The sequence below is a fragment of the Onychostoma macrolepis genome, chromosome 01, assembly GCF_012432095.1.
Source record: "Onychostoma macrolepis isolate SWU-2019 chromosome 01, ASM1243209v1, whole genome shotgun sequence".
NCBI lineage: Eukaryota > Metazoa > Chordata > Actinopteri > Cypriniformes > Cyprinidae > Onychostoma > Onychostoma macrolepis.
The window spans coordinates 43,681,144-43,697,624 of record NC_081155.1 but is presented as its reverse complement, the minus strand read 5'-3'; the positions used below and the strand labels follow the sequence as shown (position 1 = coordinate 43,697,624).

The 16,481-nt window shown below is 34.4% G+C and overlaps 1 protein-coding gene across 3 annotated transcripts in view; it reads right to left on the bottom strand.

Moving 5' to 3' along the window:
* Nucleotides 1-16,481, bottom strand: part of gpc5a (glypican 5a) — a 236,929-nt gene that overhangs the window by 135,733 nt on the left and 84,715 nt on the right. Inside the window, exon 6 of one of the 3 annotated variants that reach the window (XM_058789354.1) lies at nt 11,232-11,630. The exons of the other annotated variants lie outside the window; for them this stretch is intronic. Within the exon in view, the coding sequence (XP_058645337.1) occupies nt 11,513-11,630 (118 nt within the window). The 3' untranslated portion in view covers nt 11,232-11,512. Of the gene's footprint in view, nt 1-11,231; nt 11,631-16,481 lie in introns of those variants that run through there. 3 annotated transcript variants of the gene reach the window in all.

Below are 16,481 nucleotides of genomic sequence, written 5' to 3'. Positions count from 1 at the left end.
CTCCGGCTAGTGTCCGCAATTATTTCCTCCGTCCCATTGGTACGGATCACAGAGCTCCCGGTGTCTACACATCTGCATTCTGTTTGATCCAATTTATAGAGCTGGGCTGAGAGGACAACGTCTCAAATAAGAATCGCCGTGGATTGCTCTACTCCACTTTATCTACTTCAGTTAAATTACTTCGGCATCAGATAGAACTTCAGACTCGGAGAGGAATGACAAAAACAGGGAGGAAAAATGAGCAAGAGAAAGAATGAGAAAAATGCTTGGTTTCGGGAAACAGTATGGCGTCATCCCAATATAAGGTTATCTGATGCTCTTTCCTTGGTCCAAGCCACCAGGGAACCAGATGCAGGAGCTTTTCCTCGCTGTGTGTTATTCTGATGGCCACTGATTGACGTGGAACAATCAGCAGGGACACGGGATATTTTGGCAGTGACGTCTATCTGTCTTATCACAACATGCATATGGATGAGAACGTCTCTTGAGCCATTTTTTTTTTCTCAACAATGAAAGGCACATTAAATATTGAAGATAACAAAACTGAAATCCCGTAGAGTGTAACAGATTGTAGGAGTAAGATTGCAGAATTGGTACATGCAAACGTATTCATCGCATTGTGGTTGTGGTAGAGTAGTTTTCCTTGGCTTGAGGATTTAATTTGATTTGACCCTAATATTTTAATTTTATGCTGATATTATCTGCGATAAATAAATAAATAAAATGAATATCTAAAAAATGTATTTAAATATACACAAATTAAAATGGAAAAATAAAATGAATTAAAAAGAAAATTAAAATACATCAAATCTAAAAATACATACAAAATACAAATAATTATAAATATAAAAAATACTAAAAATACTTTGTGTTATTTTAACAATAAAACTGCTGCAATAATTGTTTGCAAAAATATATTTAGTACAATCTTAATATTTAAATATCTGTACTATATGTAAATAAAATCTAATTAAATAAAGGATTTTAAATAAAATAAAAATATGTTATGTTCTTTTAGCAATAAAATTGCTGCAATAAAGTTTGCAAAAATATATAAAGGACAATATTAATATTTAAATATCTTTAATGTCTCAACAAATTATGAATTAAAAATAAAAGAATATTAAAATATGTAAATAAACTATACATAATAATAATAATAATAATTTGCAAATATTGGTACTAAATTTAATACTTTTTCATGGCTACTTTACTATGGAAAACCGAGTTTATAATTTAAATTACATCTGTGTACTGGTTTCATATAAAAACTAACTAACTAACTAACTAATAAATAAAGAGATTAAAAATAAGTTAATTTCAAAAGTACTATTAATATTTTTACATGTGCAACATCAGGATCTCTGAACATAAAGAAAGTCAAGTCAATTGAGCAGAAGACAAGGTTTAATCAAATATCACAGAATGGAGTGTAAATCTTCCTCACACAGGGTGAAGCAAATTAATTAGCATTCTGGATTTGTCCACTGATACTGAATGTAATTTTCCAGTGGGCTAGTTTGAGAGAAGTCCCAAAGTTAATGAATCAAACCACGAGGTGTTTGTGCCTTGACCGAACTCAGAGCTTCTCAAGGGCGACTCCGATGGTTTATAGTAGCATACTAACATACTCCAGAATTTCACGAGTATGCAGTACATATACTATGCACTGTATTTAATGTCTCTATGCATTAAATACACTGTTTTGAATCATTATCTGCCAAAAGTTAAACAAAACTGAATTATGTAAAAAAATAAATAAATCATTTTTTTTTTTTAAACGTATTTCCATGATATATTCAGCAATTTTAAATAAACCATCGTTAACAGAGCTGTTGCAGAGCATACTCTTGTAGGGTTGCCATATCCACTTATTATAAGTGACACTCATTAAGCATCTCTGAGATTGTTATTTGGGCTCAGCTTATAAAGCTACACAGTTTATGGAGTATAGGAAGGTCGCAGTATTTTGGTATTCAACTTATTTCCAAGATAATACATTTGTAGGGATGCTACGATCGATCAACCACAGATCAGTATCGGCCGATAATCATATTCTCGACCAGTAGTCAATACTTTGGCTGTAGCCTTCTAGTGGGCTTGGTCTTACTGGTGTTTTTTTTTTTCTACTAAGGCAACACTGCATTTTTCGAAAGTCAGTTTGGTTGTAGAATGCGGTTTTCATTCCCATAAACGAACTGTGTCTGCAGAATAGGATTAAGCACGAAAAGGTGAATTTAGCTGCAGTGTGTGTGTGTGTGTGTGTGTGTAAGCAGTATTCCAGCATTATATGCTGAACATAGACAATATGTGTGGCCTTCTTCAGAGAGGCTGTCAGAGAAAAAGTGCACAAAAAGAAGTTCTCCTCTTATCTGTTCTGCTTTGCAGTGTGTCTTGAGATTAGGGACAGATTACTAGAAGCTCCAGAGCTAGAAACAAGAAGAAAAGAGCATGACAAATGCACAGCAGATAAACATGCTATCTAAAAAAATTAGATACTACGAGGACAAACAGGTAGTTATAATACCTCAGGGAGAACAATAATCACCAATGCGATTCCTTTAATAATGCATCTTATTGATCTTGACAGCAATGAGACTAAATAGAGTTTGAATGGAGAATTCTGCGCTTTGTTTCTTAACAGAAACATATATATAAAGTCCTCAGCAACACCTTAGAAACCACCTAGCAAATGCCAACAAGAACATCAACAACCAGCAAGAGCATCCTAGCAACAACCTAGCAACCACCTAGAACTTCCCAACAACTGCCTAGCAACACCCTAGCAAACCATTCAGAAGACCTAATTAGCCACCCCACACCAACTAAACTACAAAAGCTTTTAGCAGCTACCTAGAAACTAATTTACATCTTAGCAACACCCTAGGAACCAAACACCATAACAAACATCCAGAAGACCTTATTAACAACCAATCAACAACTAAACTACACAAAACCTCTTAGCATCCACCCAACAGCTGCCTAAAACCTAAAACTAAAACCTAAAAATGTTACAACTTAAAATAGAACACCTTAGCAACCACTCAGGACATCCTATCAACTACCTAGAAATTTCCTAGTAACCAAGACATTATCAACCACCCACATAGCAACAACTAAACAATCCAAAACGTTTAGCATCCACCCAGCAACTGCCTAAAAAACAATTTTACACCTTAGAAACATCCTAGAAACCACTCAGAACACCTTAGCAACTACATAGGAGCCACCCAAAACATGTCAGTAATTATCTAGAAACACCCTAACAACCATTCAGAAGACCTTATCAATCACCTAGCAACAACTAAGGCTGCACGATAAATTGCATTTGATTGTCATGCGCATCTCGTCAGGAAAGTCGGAAAGCATCCAAAAACTGCCTACAAACTATTTTACACCTTAGCAACATCCTAGAAACCTCTTATAACAACTTAGCAACTACCTAGCAACCACATAAAAAAACATGCCAGCAATTATCCAGAAACACCCTAACAACCATTCAGAAGACATTATCAATCACCTAGCAACAACTAATCTATCAAAAGTTCAGCAACTGCATAGAATCTATTTTATACCTTAGCAACATCCTAGAAACTACTTAGAACACCTTAGCAACTACCTAGCAACCAACAGCGATTATCTAGAAACAGCCTAACAACCATTCTGAATACCTTATCAACCACATAGCAACAGCTAATTTATCCAAAATATCCAGCAACTGCCTAGAAACCATTTTGCACCTTAGCAACATCCTAGAAACCTCTCAGAGCACTTTAGAAATTACCTAGCAACCAACAAAAACCAATAGCGATTACATTGAAACACCCTAATAACCATTCAGAAGACCTTATCAACACCTCAGCAACAACTGATCTACCCAGCAGCTATTTAACACCTTAACAACACCCTAGCAACCAGTCAAAACAACTGCAAAAGATTGCCACTGTTTCAAAACACCTTAGCAACACCTAAAACTGCATTTCAACCACACATGCTCAAGTATTCAAACTACAGGTCTAAATATCCTTCAGACTTCAAGGTTTAACAAAGTTTTCTTATATTCTTCACTCTTTTAAACGCTCATAAAAACAACCATAAAACTTCCACAATCTTCACCCCACCAGTAGATTCAATCCATGTGCATTTTTGTCTCCGTTTCTATTGTTTATTTCTCCCTGTAATGTGTCAAGGCTCTGCTTTAAAGGCAGTTTTATGCTGGCCAATAAATAAGGATTGTGGCCGTCAGTCTGAACGGCTTGGCAAACAGAAACACGTGTTTGCGCTCTCGTACCTCTCTGCGCACCGGCTCGTTTATCTTGGCTGTCAGGTAAAGGGCAACGGACGAAAAGGTGAAACTTTCTCTCTCTTTCTCCCAACTACTTATTAAATAAGCCTGCTGTCTTCAAGACCACACACAACTTCTCTGAAAGTGACATACAGCAAGCCTAACATGCATACAGACACACAAACTCTTCATGCACATTTAATCATTTCCTTTTAGATACAAGCTTGACAAATACGAGGAAACAAGCGGCTCTTGACTATGTAGGACATTGTTAGTTTGTGTCTGAGATACACTGGAGAACGCTTGTCATTGGCAAGCATAGATAATGAGTCATTATTAAATTCTGAAAAATGTCATACTTTTAACAATCAAATGCACAACAAATAAATAAAAATGCATAATTTAAAGGAATGTTCTGGATTCAAAACAAAATCAGTCAGCATCTGTGACACACTGGGCGAATTCCAAACAGCCTTTTTTGCACCCTTGAAGGGCACGCCATTTGTTACGAAAGTGAACAACTTAGTCCCTTCACGAAGGGCCCTTCCAGAAGTCCATTAGCGAAGGGAACATGCAATGATCTTCAGTTAGGAGATCTTGCGATGCATTTTAAAGCAAAGTTGGGGTTTGTTTTGACTTTACATATACAAACTTAAGTAGAATGAGCTAATTAAATTTGTCTTTATTTTCATGTAATACAAAATATTTTCGTCACTGATAGAAATATGATTTAAGACTGTATTTTAAGCAAGTTTAGTTTGAAAAAGTTTAATAGTAAATAAGACACAACTAGACAGCATTTGAATAAATTAAGAAGAAATATTAATTTGCAACAACTGTTGAAGCACTGAATGCTGCACGCACGCGCAGCGTTGTCAAGGTAGCATTTTGTCCGTCATTCCCTTCGCCAAGGGAGTTCCAAACATTTATAGGAGACAGTAATGCCCTACACCCTTCAAAGAACACACTTCGAGGGCTCTGCCCTTCGATGGGAGTAGGGCATAGGGATGCTCACTTCCGTTTGGAATTCGCCCACTGCTAATTACTGTGAGTTTGTGGTGTTAAGAACCATTCAAAACATTCTGCTACCACCTAGCAACACCCATCAACACATCACAAACACCTTAGCAACCATTTAGTCCTTTAAATGGTTGCTAAGGTGTTTGTGATGGGTTGCAACAAACTATCTAAAATATCTATACTTTTCTAAAACAAAACAAAAAAACATCTACATTTGCCAGGGCTATTACTGCTAACTAAAACTATTAAAAGATTTTTGTTCATTGAAAGATTAAATAAAATAAATATTAGACATGCTGTCTTACCAACTAACTGAAATAAGTGTAAAACTAAAATTAAAATAAATAAACTTAAATAGTATATACAATTATATAAAATATATTACACACACACAATTTCCTCATTGTTTTTATTTAATAAGTAAACAATATTTTATATTATTGAAAAGACTCCTAAATGTTCTTATCTTTTTAAAATAATTTAAGTTCTTAAAAAATAATAATAATTACCAAAATTAGGAAACAAAAGGTAAAAACTGAAAAATCTTAAATTGAAATAAAATAAATTAAACCTAAATATAATATTTAAATAAATAAATGCAATAGCATATAATATTATTTTTAAAAATATACTAAAATAAGATGAAATCTGAAAACATACAAAGCTAATTCAAAATATACAGTATATAAAAACTATAATAAAATATCACTGATACTTTCAAGAGTGAATAAAGTACTATTTGTTATTCTTATTTTGTAGCTAAAGAAATAAAGACAATTTAATGTTCTTGAAAAAGCTCCTTAAAATTCTTGAAAATATGGGTAACATACTGAAAGGTAAGATGTTTAAGGAATTTAACATTAATATTACTAAATAGTTATACAACATTCTAAAATAACACTGAACATTTCAAAAGTGTGTATTTTATTTAGGGTACAACGGGGCTAAAGGCCCACCTTAAGAAAAAAATGTGCTATTCACTGCGCCTAAAATGTATAATTGCAGAATATATATATATATATATATATATATATATATATATATATATATATATATATACACACACACGTTGCATTGAACATTAATGGAGCAACAGATTTTGTGTGAAAATAAATCATTGAAGTTGTTTATTTTGTTTAAAAATCTTATAAATGTATGAGGTGGCAAGAGGGGCCTTTTACCCCACGCACGGGGCACACGGTATTGATACAAATACTTCGGCTAAAATAATGTTTTTTAAAATAATGTCTAAGTTAATACTTGTTCAAATCAATCACTTTAGCAAAGTTTGTACTATTTTCTGCTTATTTTTGTTCAATAAATATACTGTCATTAAAATGTTAATATAAAAAATATAATTTAAAATAAAGAAACAAAATCATTTTAATAATAATATATGCATTAATTTTAGCGATTCTCATTTGCTACTTAAATCTACAAATCTACATTTAAAAAAAAATCAAATATTAAATCATTTTAATAAGTAAAGATTCTGAAAGTATTGAAGAAGATCCAATAATAACTGAATATATATTTACAGTAGTAACAACAAATTATATTTTATTATATGATATGATTAATATCATGTTTTTAAATATGATGGTTTTAAATATGATGGTTTCATTCATTGATTATCTCTAATATGGACACCCAACATAATATATGATATTCACCATCTGAATCTAATCATGTCATGTCAACAAATGGAAAAGTCAGCCATCTATTAATTATCATGTTAATTACTGTGCGCCTTTAGCCCCAACAGCAGGGGCGCTTTTTTACCCCAAATACCATACTTTTACATATTCTTCCGTTATTTAAAAACTGTTGCTCTAATTATCTTAAACAAAACTGAAAATCATAAAGAAGACCTTTGTCTCAAAATATATGCATTCATTTTAGTGATTCTCATTTGCTACTTAAATCTACAACATTTAAAAAAACATCAAATATTAGATCAAGTAAGCACAGAATCAACTTTGTGCTGTTGCGCGCGATCGCGTCAAAGATCAGATAAATATACACGTGCATCTTAAAAATTGAATGTTTTGGAAAGTGCTAAGCCATGTTTTTGGCCGCTGACTGTAGTGCGTTACTGTGCTCTTTACACACATTTTTCACTGATAATTACCAGCTTGTATTTCTCACGGCCCATTCGTTTAACCTCTCATATAACTCAACGTTCAAAGTTACGAAATGCTGAGCAGAGATGTCTAAATATGAGTTTTCATTGTTTACTGTTCACTGAAACTGTATAACTCGGGGCGATACTCTTATAATTGAAGAACGCATTTTAGTCTCATTCCGCAGTTAATGAAGGTTGCACAGGAAGAGCACATTGCCGTCAGAGCAATGATGTGAACATTATGATAGCCAAGGGCAGACGCTCCAAACTAGCAGTTTTATGAATTTATTCAATGCATTTTGCTTAAATAAGAAGTCCAAACAAGCAGGCCTCAAGAGGAGCTTTGGCTTTGGCGGATGCTGCGAGTTTAAAGGTGACGGCACTATGTTTAATGCTTGATTTACACCCAAGCTTTTAATTAGATGATTGCAGCGCTCGTGTGACGGGACACATAACACACGGTCTCACGGATGCTGCAGTTAATTACTAAGAGGTTATTCATCTTCAATGCCCTCAGACTGTTGCAGCCCGGGGTTGAATACATAATCGCACAATTGGCTCAATGAAAAATGACGCTGCAGTGTTATTCAATGTGATGTAATGGCTGTGAGGTCTTGAGACAAATGACACTAAGCGGCGCTTTTAATGCTGCTCCCACACAGATCAAATAAAATCCATCCAAAAGTGTGTACATTTCTTGAATCAGATTTAAATTAAATTAACGGGCAGCGCTTCAACTGGAGTCCATCTGCCTGTCCGTTGATTTTCATGGATCTGAATCCTGCACAGAAACACATAATTCACGAGAGCAGACCAGATTTACCAAACATTCTTACGCATAAACTACTCCAGTTGTTTTTCTTATTTTCTAACTAATAAAGTAAATAATATTTTGTGTTCTCTTTAAAACGAAACCATAAAAACATTAATTTCATTCAAGTGTTCAGTTCACTTATGCTCATATCAGCGGTTCATCGCTCTTCGGTCTGAGTCGAACTGTTTCCTCGGTTCAGTGACTGTTGGAGGAACTGGAGCCTGAATGATTCATTCATCACAGCATCAGCTATACGCCGCTATTTTGGCTCATTTCCAGTCAGAGTGACTGTCAGGCATCTGAAGGTGAGATTTGATTCCGTAGCTTATAGATCTGTGCTGCTCGAACCACAAACTGTTTCAGATGGTTCAGTCTGATTAGGTGAACTGATTCAACTAGTTCAGTAAAAGAGCCAGTTCAAAAGAATGACTCATTCACCACCAGGACATCACTCCAGGGCTGCGTTTCCCAAAAGCATCGTAAGCATAATGACATCGTAGACCCATTGAAACCAATGGAGCTATGATCAATTTAGGCTTATGATGCTTTTGGGAAACGCAGCCCTGACCGTTTGCCTGAGGCTCTGGATTACAGGTAGTAATGTTGTAAATAATGTTCAGTTTTTTGCACAGACTGATCGTTTCCCTTCATAAGACCTCAATATATCGTCAGGAGCCACAGGTATTAATTGTGTTCTTTGATTTATCTTTTTTTTTTATTGTCAACACGGCCACTAACTTGCATTACATGAATCACCAAGGTAACAGCAAAAAAATCTTCTTTTCTGTTCTACTGAAGGAAGTCACCTACATCTTGGACAGTGATGGGAATAACGGCGTTATAAATAAACGGCGTTACTAACGGCGTTATTTTTGTCAGTAACAAGTAATCAAACGAATTACTGTTTCCCCATTACAACGCCGTTACCGTTACTGACAATAAAATGTGGCATTACTATTATATTATTAGAATTACATTTTTCAGTTCATCTGAATGGATGCGCAGTGTATTTGACGTACCATAAACTCTAGTGTGAAGCGCACGACTCGCCGTCGCTTTCTCTCACAAACACGCACGCAAAGAAAGATACAGAGCAAGAGAGTCTTTCATAACATGCAGAACTGACGCGCTACATGTAAACGATATTCTTTGTTGTATTCTTGTCTGTATTGTTGTCTGTATTCTTCAGCTTTTAAGAACTGCCGGTTTCTCTGGTAGTGGGCGGAACTAATGCGCAAACGACAATCTCATTGGCCGGCGCTCACCTATTATCGTCCCTGTTTTGATTTCAGCAAATCAATTTGAGCAAACGCAGACAACGTGATTAATATTCATGAACCCAGCAGCTCATTAATCCTTAGTGCATTTTATATTGATGACAAATATGCATTCATACTTGGTTATTCTAATTACTAAAGTTCTATCATCATATAATATTAAATGATCATAATATTATATTATATTTCTTGACTGACTGATACTAAGTGTCAGTAGATAAATAGTGTAGATTAATGTACAATGTTTTATAATAATAATTTATTCTTTTTAGTGTCCATTTCATTAATTTAACATATTTAATATTGGGGGTATCCAAAGGTATTTGACAAGTAACGCAATAGTTACTTTCCCTGGTAATTAGTTACTTTTATAATGATGGAACTCAGTTACTAACTCAGTTACTATTTGTGAGAAGTAACTAGTAACTATAACTAATTACTTTTTTAAAGTAACGTGCCCAACACTGATCTTGGATGACCTGAGGTTGAGTAAATTAACACTTTTTTTTTTCTAATTTTTTTTTATTTATTTTTTATAATCTTAGCCTCTTGTATACAATCACAAGAAGTAATTAATTTACAATCATTTAAACAAATTTATTTTACAAAACAATGTACCTCAATAAAATGAGGCCTAGTGAAAACTAAACATGATTTAAGTGCTTTAAAGCGGATGCATTTAGAGAGTTTTTGGAGAGGGTTTTAGCATGCTGACAGTTACTGTTAGCATACTGAAGCACAGCAGGCTGTCCACACCCTAAAACCCTCTAAAGTGTCTAAATTCATCCTCTTAAAAAGCAGCACACAACCATCAGAACACACTTCTGTAACAAATCTGAAATGATCCAAGAAGTATTACTTATATGTATAAGCATGACTGAAGGATCTGAACAACTGTTAAAAAAAAAGTCCAAAATGTCTTTAGAAAACAGCAATGTAATACTCCTATATAACGTCACCGTGGTCATTCTGCTGTGGTTTTGGGTGTAGATGAGCAGCTGATAATGTTAGGTCTCCATATTTCCTCCTCAAAAACAGTGTCATGTTTCTTTATTTTGGAGGAACGGCAGTGGAATAGTCCACCATGATTGTTCATTTTATCTGTGGGAATGTGGGTGTGATGGTGCAGTGCTGAGTGAAATGAACCCAGTTGTAGGTCAGAGTCAACGGGTCACAAGGTCCTCGGTTATATATTGAGAGCAGACTTTCTATTACTTGAGTCTAAGGAGACGGTAGAGTGGATACAGAAACAGACTAAACCTTCCCACACATTCTCACAACAATCAAGAATCAAAACTGCTGTTTGTTTGCTTACAAAAATACTGTAATGAATGATGACAATCAATTAATGGTTCCTAAACCATTCTCCAGAACAACACGGGACCTCCATCAGTATCCCTGACCAGTGAATCTACAGCTCCACACCAAAACAAATATTGCAATTTTTTTTTTTTTTTTTAGTTTAAGTTGTGGTTTGCAGCCTGGATCCAATATGAAAGACAATAAATAGACAACACACCTTTCTATTGGTTGTACAAAAAAAAAAAAACATACAACTCAACCAGTGTAGTCATATCCAAGAATGAATGAGTCATATGATCCCATTCTTGTAATCATTCGATTAAAATGTCTTGCAGATAAATTGCAAAGCCTAAAATGACTCACTTCACTGAATCACTCACTGACCCACAAGATTTATTTATTTTTTGTTATATCAGAATTGAAATGAACCAAGAACTATTACTTTTATGTAAAATAATAATAATAATAATGATAATAATAAATTTAGTTAGTTAGTGGTTGCTTACAAATACAAAAGGAATTGCTAAAGGCCAGAACGGAGTTATTTCCATCTAGACTCTAAACACACGAAAACCGTGGTTCAGCACTGGCGTGCAAAAAGACCTGTCCAAAACACAACAAACACTCTTTTCCTCCACCTCAAGTAGAAAAAGCATGAAAAGTGCTTTCCCGGTCCTCTCGTTCTTTCATCAACACAGCTGCACCTCGGTCAGAGCATCAGTTAATCTGGTTTTCACATCCGTGTGCGGATCGATCGCAGCTCGGATCACCTGTGGCTTCATTTGGCCTTGCGTGACAGCGTTTGAGCTGCTCTAAATCAAACACAACCACACACACACAGAGAGAGAGAGAGAGATCTAGATCAGCCGGAGCAGCAGTTCTTCATCTGGACCACTGGACTGAATTACCCGCTTTAATAAAGGTGGACAATCTAAAAGCAGGGTCTCTTTTAATAAGAGCAGGACAGCACTGTAAAAACTCATTATCACATCTGTCAATGTAGTGATCAAAACGGTGTATCTGCGACTACTTTCAAGAAAGATGTTCAATTATATGATTCTATATTACCATCCAAAAGTTTGGGGTTGGTAAGATTTTATGTTTTTGAAAGAAGACTCTGCATACTCACCAACACTGCATTTATTTGATCAAAAATACAATAAAACAGCAATAATGTGAAATATTATTACGATTTAAAATAGCTGTTTTCTATGTGAATATATGCTTAAATGTAATTTATTCCTGTGATCAAAGCTGAATATTCACCATCATTACTCCAGTCTTCACATGATCCTTCAGAAATCATTCTCATATGCTGATTTGCTGCTCAAGAAACATTTATTATTATTATCAAAGTTCAAAACAGTTCATATTTTGACTAGTATAGCGTGATGATACTGCGATAAGACCTGTTGAAAAAAAAAAAAAAAAAGTATTCTGCTTTTGCTTATATGGATTTGACACTTACTGAGTGTAAATTTCTGACCATTGGTGCCTGACATAAGCATGTACGTCAAGATACTTCAAAGAGCACCATGATTTTACTATGGTACATATCCAAAAACACCCTTCAGGACACTTCATGATTTGCTAAACAAACTTACAGGGAACTTACAGGTAACGTTCTATCAATGTTTTCTCAACATTATGAACGAACGTTCTTCAAGTAACATTAATAGAATGTTCGTTCATCTGGTCTTTAGTAAAGTTCCCAAATGTTACGCTATTTATACGTCATTCAGAGAACCATAACACTTTCTCTAACATTTGCATAATGAAGAAAAACAACAGATCATGATTCCCAAAACTGGGTTTGATGTTGTTTATATAAAATTTGGCTCATTTCAAATACTTGACTGGTTTTCATAAAGAGCTTACTTTTAAAAAAATATATATTTTACAGTTATCACAGTCTTGATTTGCATGTAAAGGCGCTCATTGTAATTTAAATCATTTATCATGATCCAAAATTACTCACAAAGGCCATTTCCACTGCATCTGATGCATTACAGTGTTAATTTAGACTGGGTTTAAGGAGCGTGTTGGCTTTGTCCTCTCTATCCACGCTCACACTGAGGTGATGCTGTGTTTTACCGCAGTATCTCCGCACCTGATTTTACCATCTGCTTTTCTGCACACTGGCAGATGGTATTTACGTCGAATTTCACAGAATAAAACGCTCGCACCCAAATATGCAATTAATATCCGTGTTCAGCAGGCTGCACGGAGGTACTGCACATCTTTAATAGTCCAATAATTGATGACCAGCTACTGTGTATTCTGCTTAGGCTTCATCAATATGGCCCTACAGTAAGCGTTTAAGGACAAACCCGAGCAAGCGGCTGTGATTTGCTCTCGGCCTCAGCGTCTCCATGTCAAACTAAGATTTAATGCTGACATTCCTGGTCTGGGACCGAGAAACATGAGGTCACGTCTGTTGAACGTCCAACCATCTTTACACACAGACGTGTGAGGACTGAGAGCGGCAGAGTCGCAGATACGTGAAACAATGTGAATTACTTGACCTTAAACATTTCCCATTTGGATTCCCGCCTCAGAATCACCTCAGGCCGCTGTTTCTGAAGAAACTCTCACTTGTGAATGAATGTTTGTGAATTGTCTCTGCTGATAAAGGCCCCAAAAAGTACCTGTGCTGCCTTGTGTAACTAGTCTCCTGTTTGGTCCGATAATAATGCCTGTTTTAATGCATCATTTGGAGTTGGGAACGTGTTGAATGCACATGAGAGAGAGAGAGAGAGAGAGATGAAATCCTGAAATGAACACAGCTCCCCCATCTGGCCAAGACTCAGCACTACAACTAAACATTAACTAGAGAAGCACAACCAAATTATAAAATAACCAAATTATACTTTTGGACTCAATTTATAATTATAATAATAATAATAATAACAATAATAATAATAGTTATTATTATTATTATTTATAGGGGTTTCTTTGTAATACTTTATCCAAAGAAAAGTAATAAAGTATTCACCTTATATTTTAAGATTACTTTAAAAATCATAATCTAGGTTATAAATGAAATGAAAAGAAAAGAAAAGAAAAGGTTTAAAAGTTTGAGGCACTTTTTTTTTTTTTTTTTTTACAGTACCGTATTGACCCGAATATAAAACAATGTTTTTTTTCTTGGAAATACATCTGAAAAAACGCGGTCGTCTTATATTCAGGGTCTAGACTTTGACATCTCAATAATACACCCACAACAATAGGTGGCACCAAAAACGCATAAAACGAGTGTGCCAAGAAATGTGTAATGTGTGTTGTAAAGATCGCGAGTGAAAACAAAAGAAAATCCTTACAGCGGCATGAGTCGTGACTGTCATGTTAGCCTGATGGGAACAAACTTCCTCTGTAAGTGATTTTAAAACATAAGACAGTACCCAGATTTGAAGACTACAATAAGATTTCACGTCTACTGATAATACAATTTTGGTAGGCTACTATGAGATGGATAGCCTAAATGTTATATAATTCAGATGGGCTACCTGTCATTTTTATGGTATATCAAAAAATGTATATTTTTCAATGTCACTGTTGGTACATTTTACCAGTATTTACTATACTTTCAAAACAAAAATTAAAATAGGAAAAATATGCAATATGAAAATAATTTAAGAAAAAATGAGTTTTACAGAAATAAAAAAATAAACTAAACAAGATTTGGTTTTCAAAAAGCCTTTTTCCAAAAGGTACATCTGGAAAAAGGGGGGTCGTCTTATAATCAGGGTCGTCTTATATTCGGGTCAATACGGTAATTAATAATTGCATTCATCAAGGATGCCTTAAATTGATAAATTGCGGTAATAAAGATATTTATAGAGTTACAAAACATTTCTATTTCAAATAAATGTTGTTCTATTGAACTTTATATTCATCAAAAAAAACAAAAAAAAACATTTGTCACAGTTTCCACAAAAATATTAATCAGCACAACTGTTTTCATTATTGATAATAATCAGAAATCAGTTTTGATCACAGGAATAAATTACATTTTACAATATATTCACATAGAAAACAATGATTTTAAATTGTAATAATATTTCAGAATTTTACTAATTTTACTGTATTTTGATAAAATAGACACAGCCTTGGTGAGCAGAAGAGACTTTTTTCAAAAATATTAAAAAAAATAATTTCCGACTCCAAATTTTTGGACAAACACAATTTTTATATTTTTACTGCTTAAGACCTTTCCTTGATTTTCTAAAGACTGTAAGCTTTAGTTTATGTCCCTGCCTACTTTCTATTACTATTCTATCCAGTTAAAGGCAGAAAGTACTTGGAGGAGGCACATTCTCTTTCTAAACAATTGAATAAAACTCTGCATACGCCCTTGATATGAATCATCTATATTCTTGGATCACTTTCCTGGAAAACAAAGACTGTGAATTATAAATGTTCACATCTCCTAAAAAAGGTTGATAATTATAAACATTAACGCCTACTTGACGGATTACACATCACATTAGCGCCACCTACTGTCCAAAATCTACTAATAGAAAATCAGTGTTTTCTCAAATGTTAGTTTGCTATGCGGTCATCTCACTTGCTACAAATAAAAAGCATTAGCCTGCATGTGCAAATATGGGACTACGGCATCCCTCGTCAGTGTAAATGGGTTGATGAGGCCTGGGAAAGGTAATCAGGGGTAACGGCGCTCCCCATCCCATCGTCCCACCGCAGCGCAGCGCAGCGCTCCGCCCTGAGGAAACGGGAGCTCAGGGAGCCGAGGGAGAGCCGGGCGCTGGAGTGCGGTGTCTGTGGGAGAGTGAGTCATTAATCCTGGAAGTGGATGTGGTCGCCCACATGCTAGCGGTAATAATTTATGCTAAACAGAGTGAAGAGGAGAAATGGGACGGCGTATCAGAGGTCAAGCTCATTAACAATGCCTTTTGTTACACAAAATAAAGCCTTCAAAATATGAAGCAAAAGGTTATGTGTGCTCATTTTTATTTTATGGGGGTGATTTGAGATGCCTTAAAGGGACAGATGACACTAAACGGAAATGTTGTCATCATTTACTCACCTTCTAATCTTTACACTAACTGCAGTTTAGACTTGAGTCACAGTGGGAGGCAAGACTATAAACCAAAAAAACCTCAAACTATTCCTTGATGTCTGAGATCTGAAACCTCAAGGCAATTAAATGACTCAAAAATACTACTGTAAATAAATTTACATAAATGTAAGTAATAAATAAGTAAATACGATTAATGGACTATATATTTGATATTTCATTACTTTTCTTTTGGATAAAGTATATTAAAAAAAGTAAATAAATTATTATAAGTATTAGGCTGATATTCATGGTGAAGAAGAAGAAATAATGCACAATAATAACAATAATAATGAAGTATCAGATTAATTTATTTTGGAGAATATATTTAAAAATAATAATAATTTTATATAAATATTTATATAATAAATTACATGTTTTATAATTGAACTGTAAGGCTGATATTACTTTTCTTTGGAGAAGGTATTATATAAAAAATAAGATGTTTAATATTTCATGATAAAATTATTAAGCATTCATTAATGATTAAATCAGATTCAGAAGACTTATACAAGAGCACATAGATAGATAGATAGATAGATAGATAGATAGATAGATAGATAGATAGATAGATAGATAGA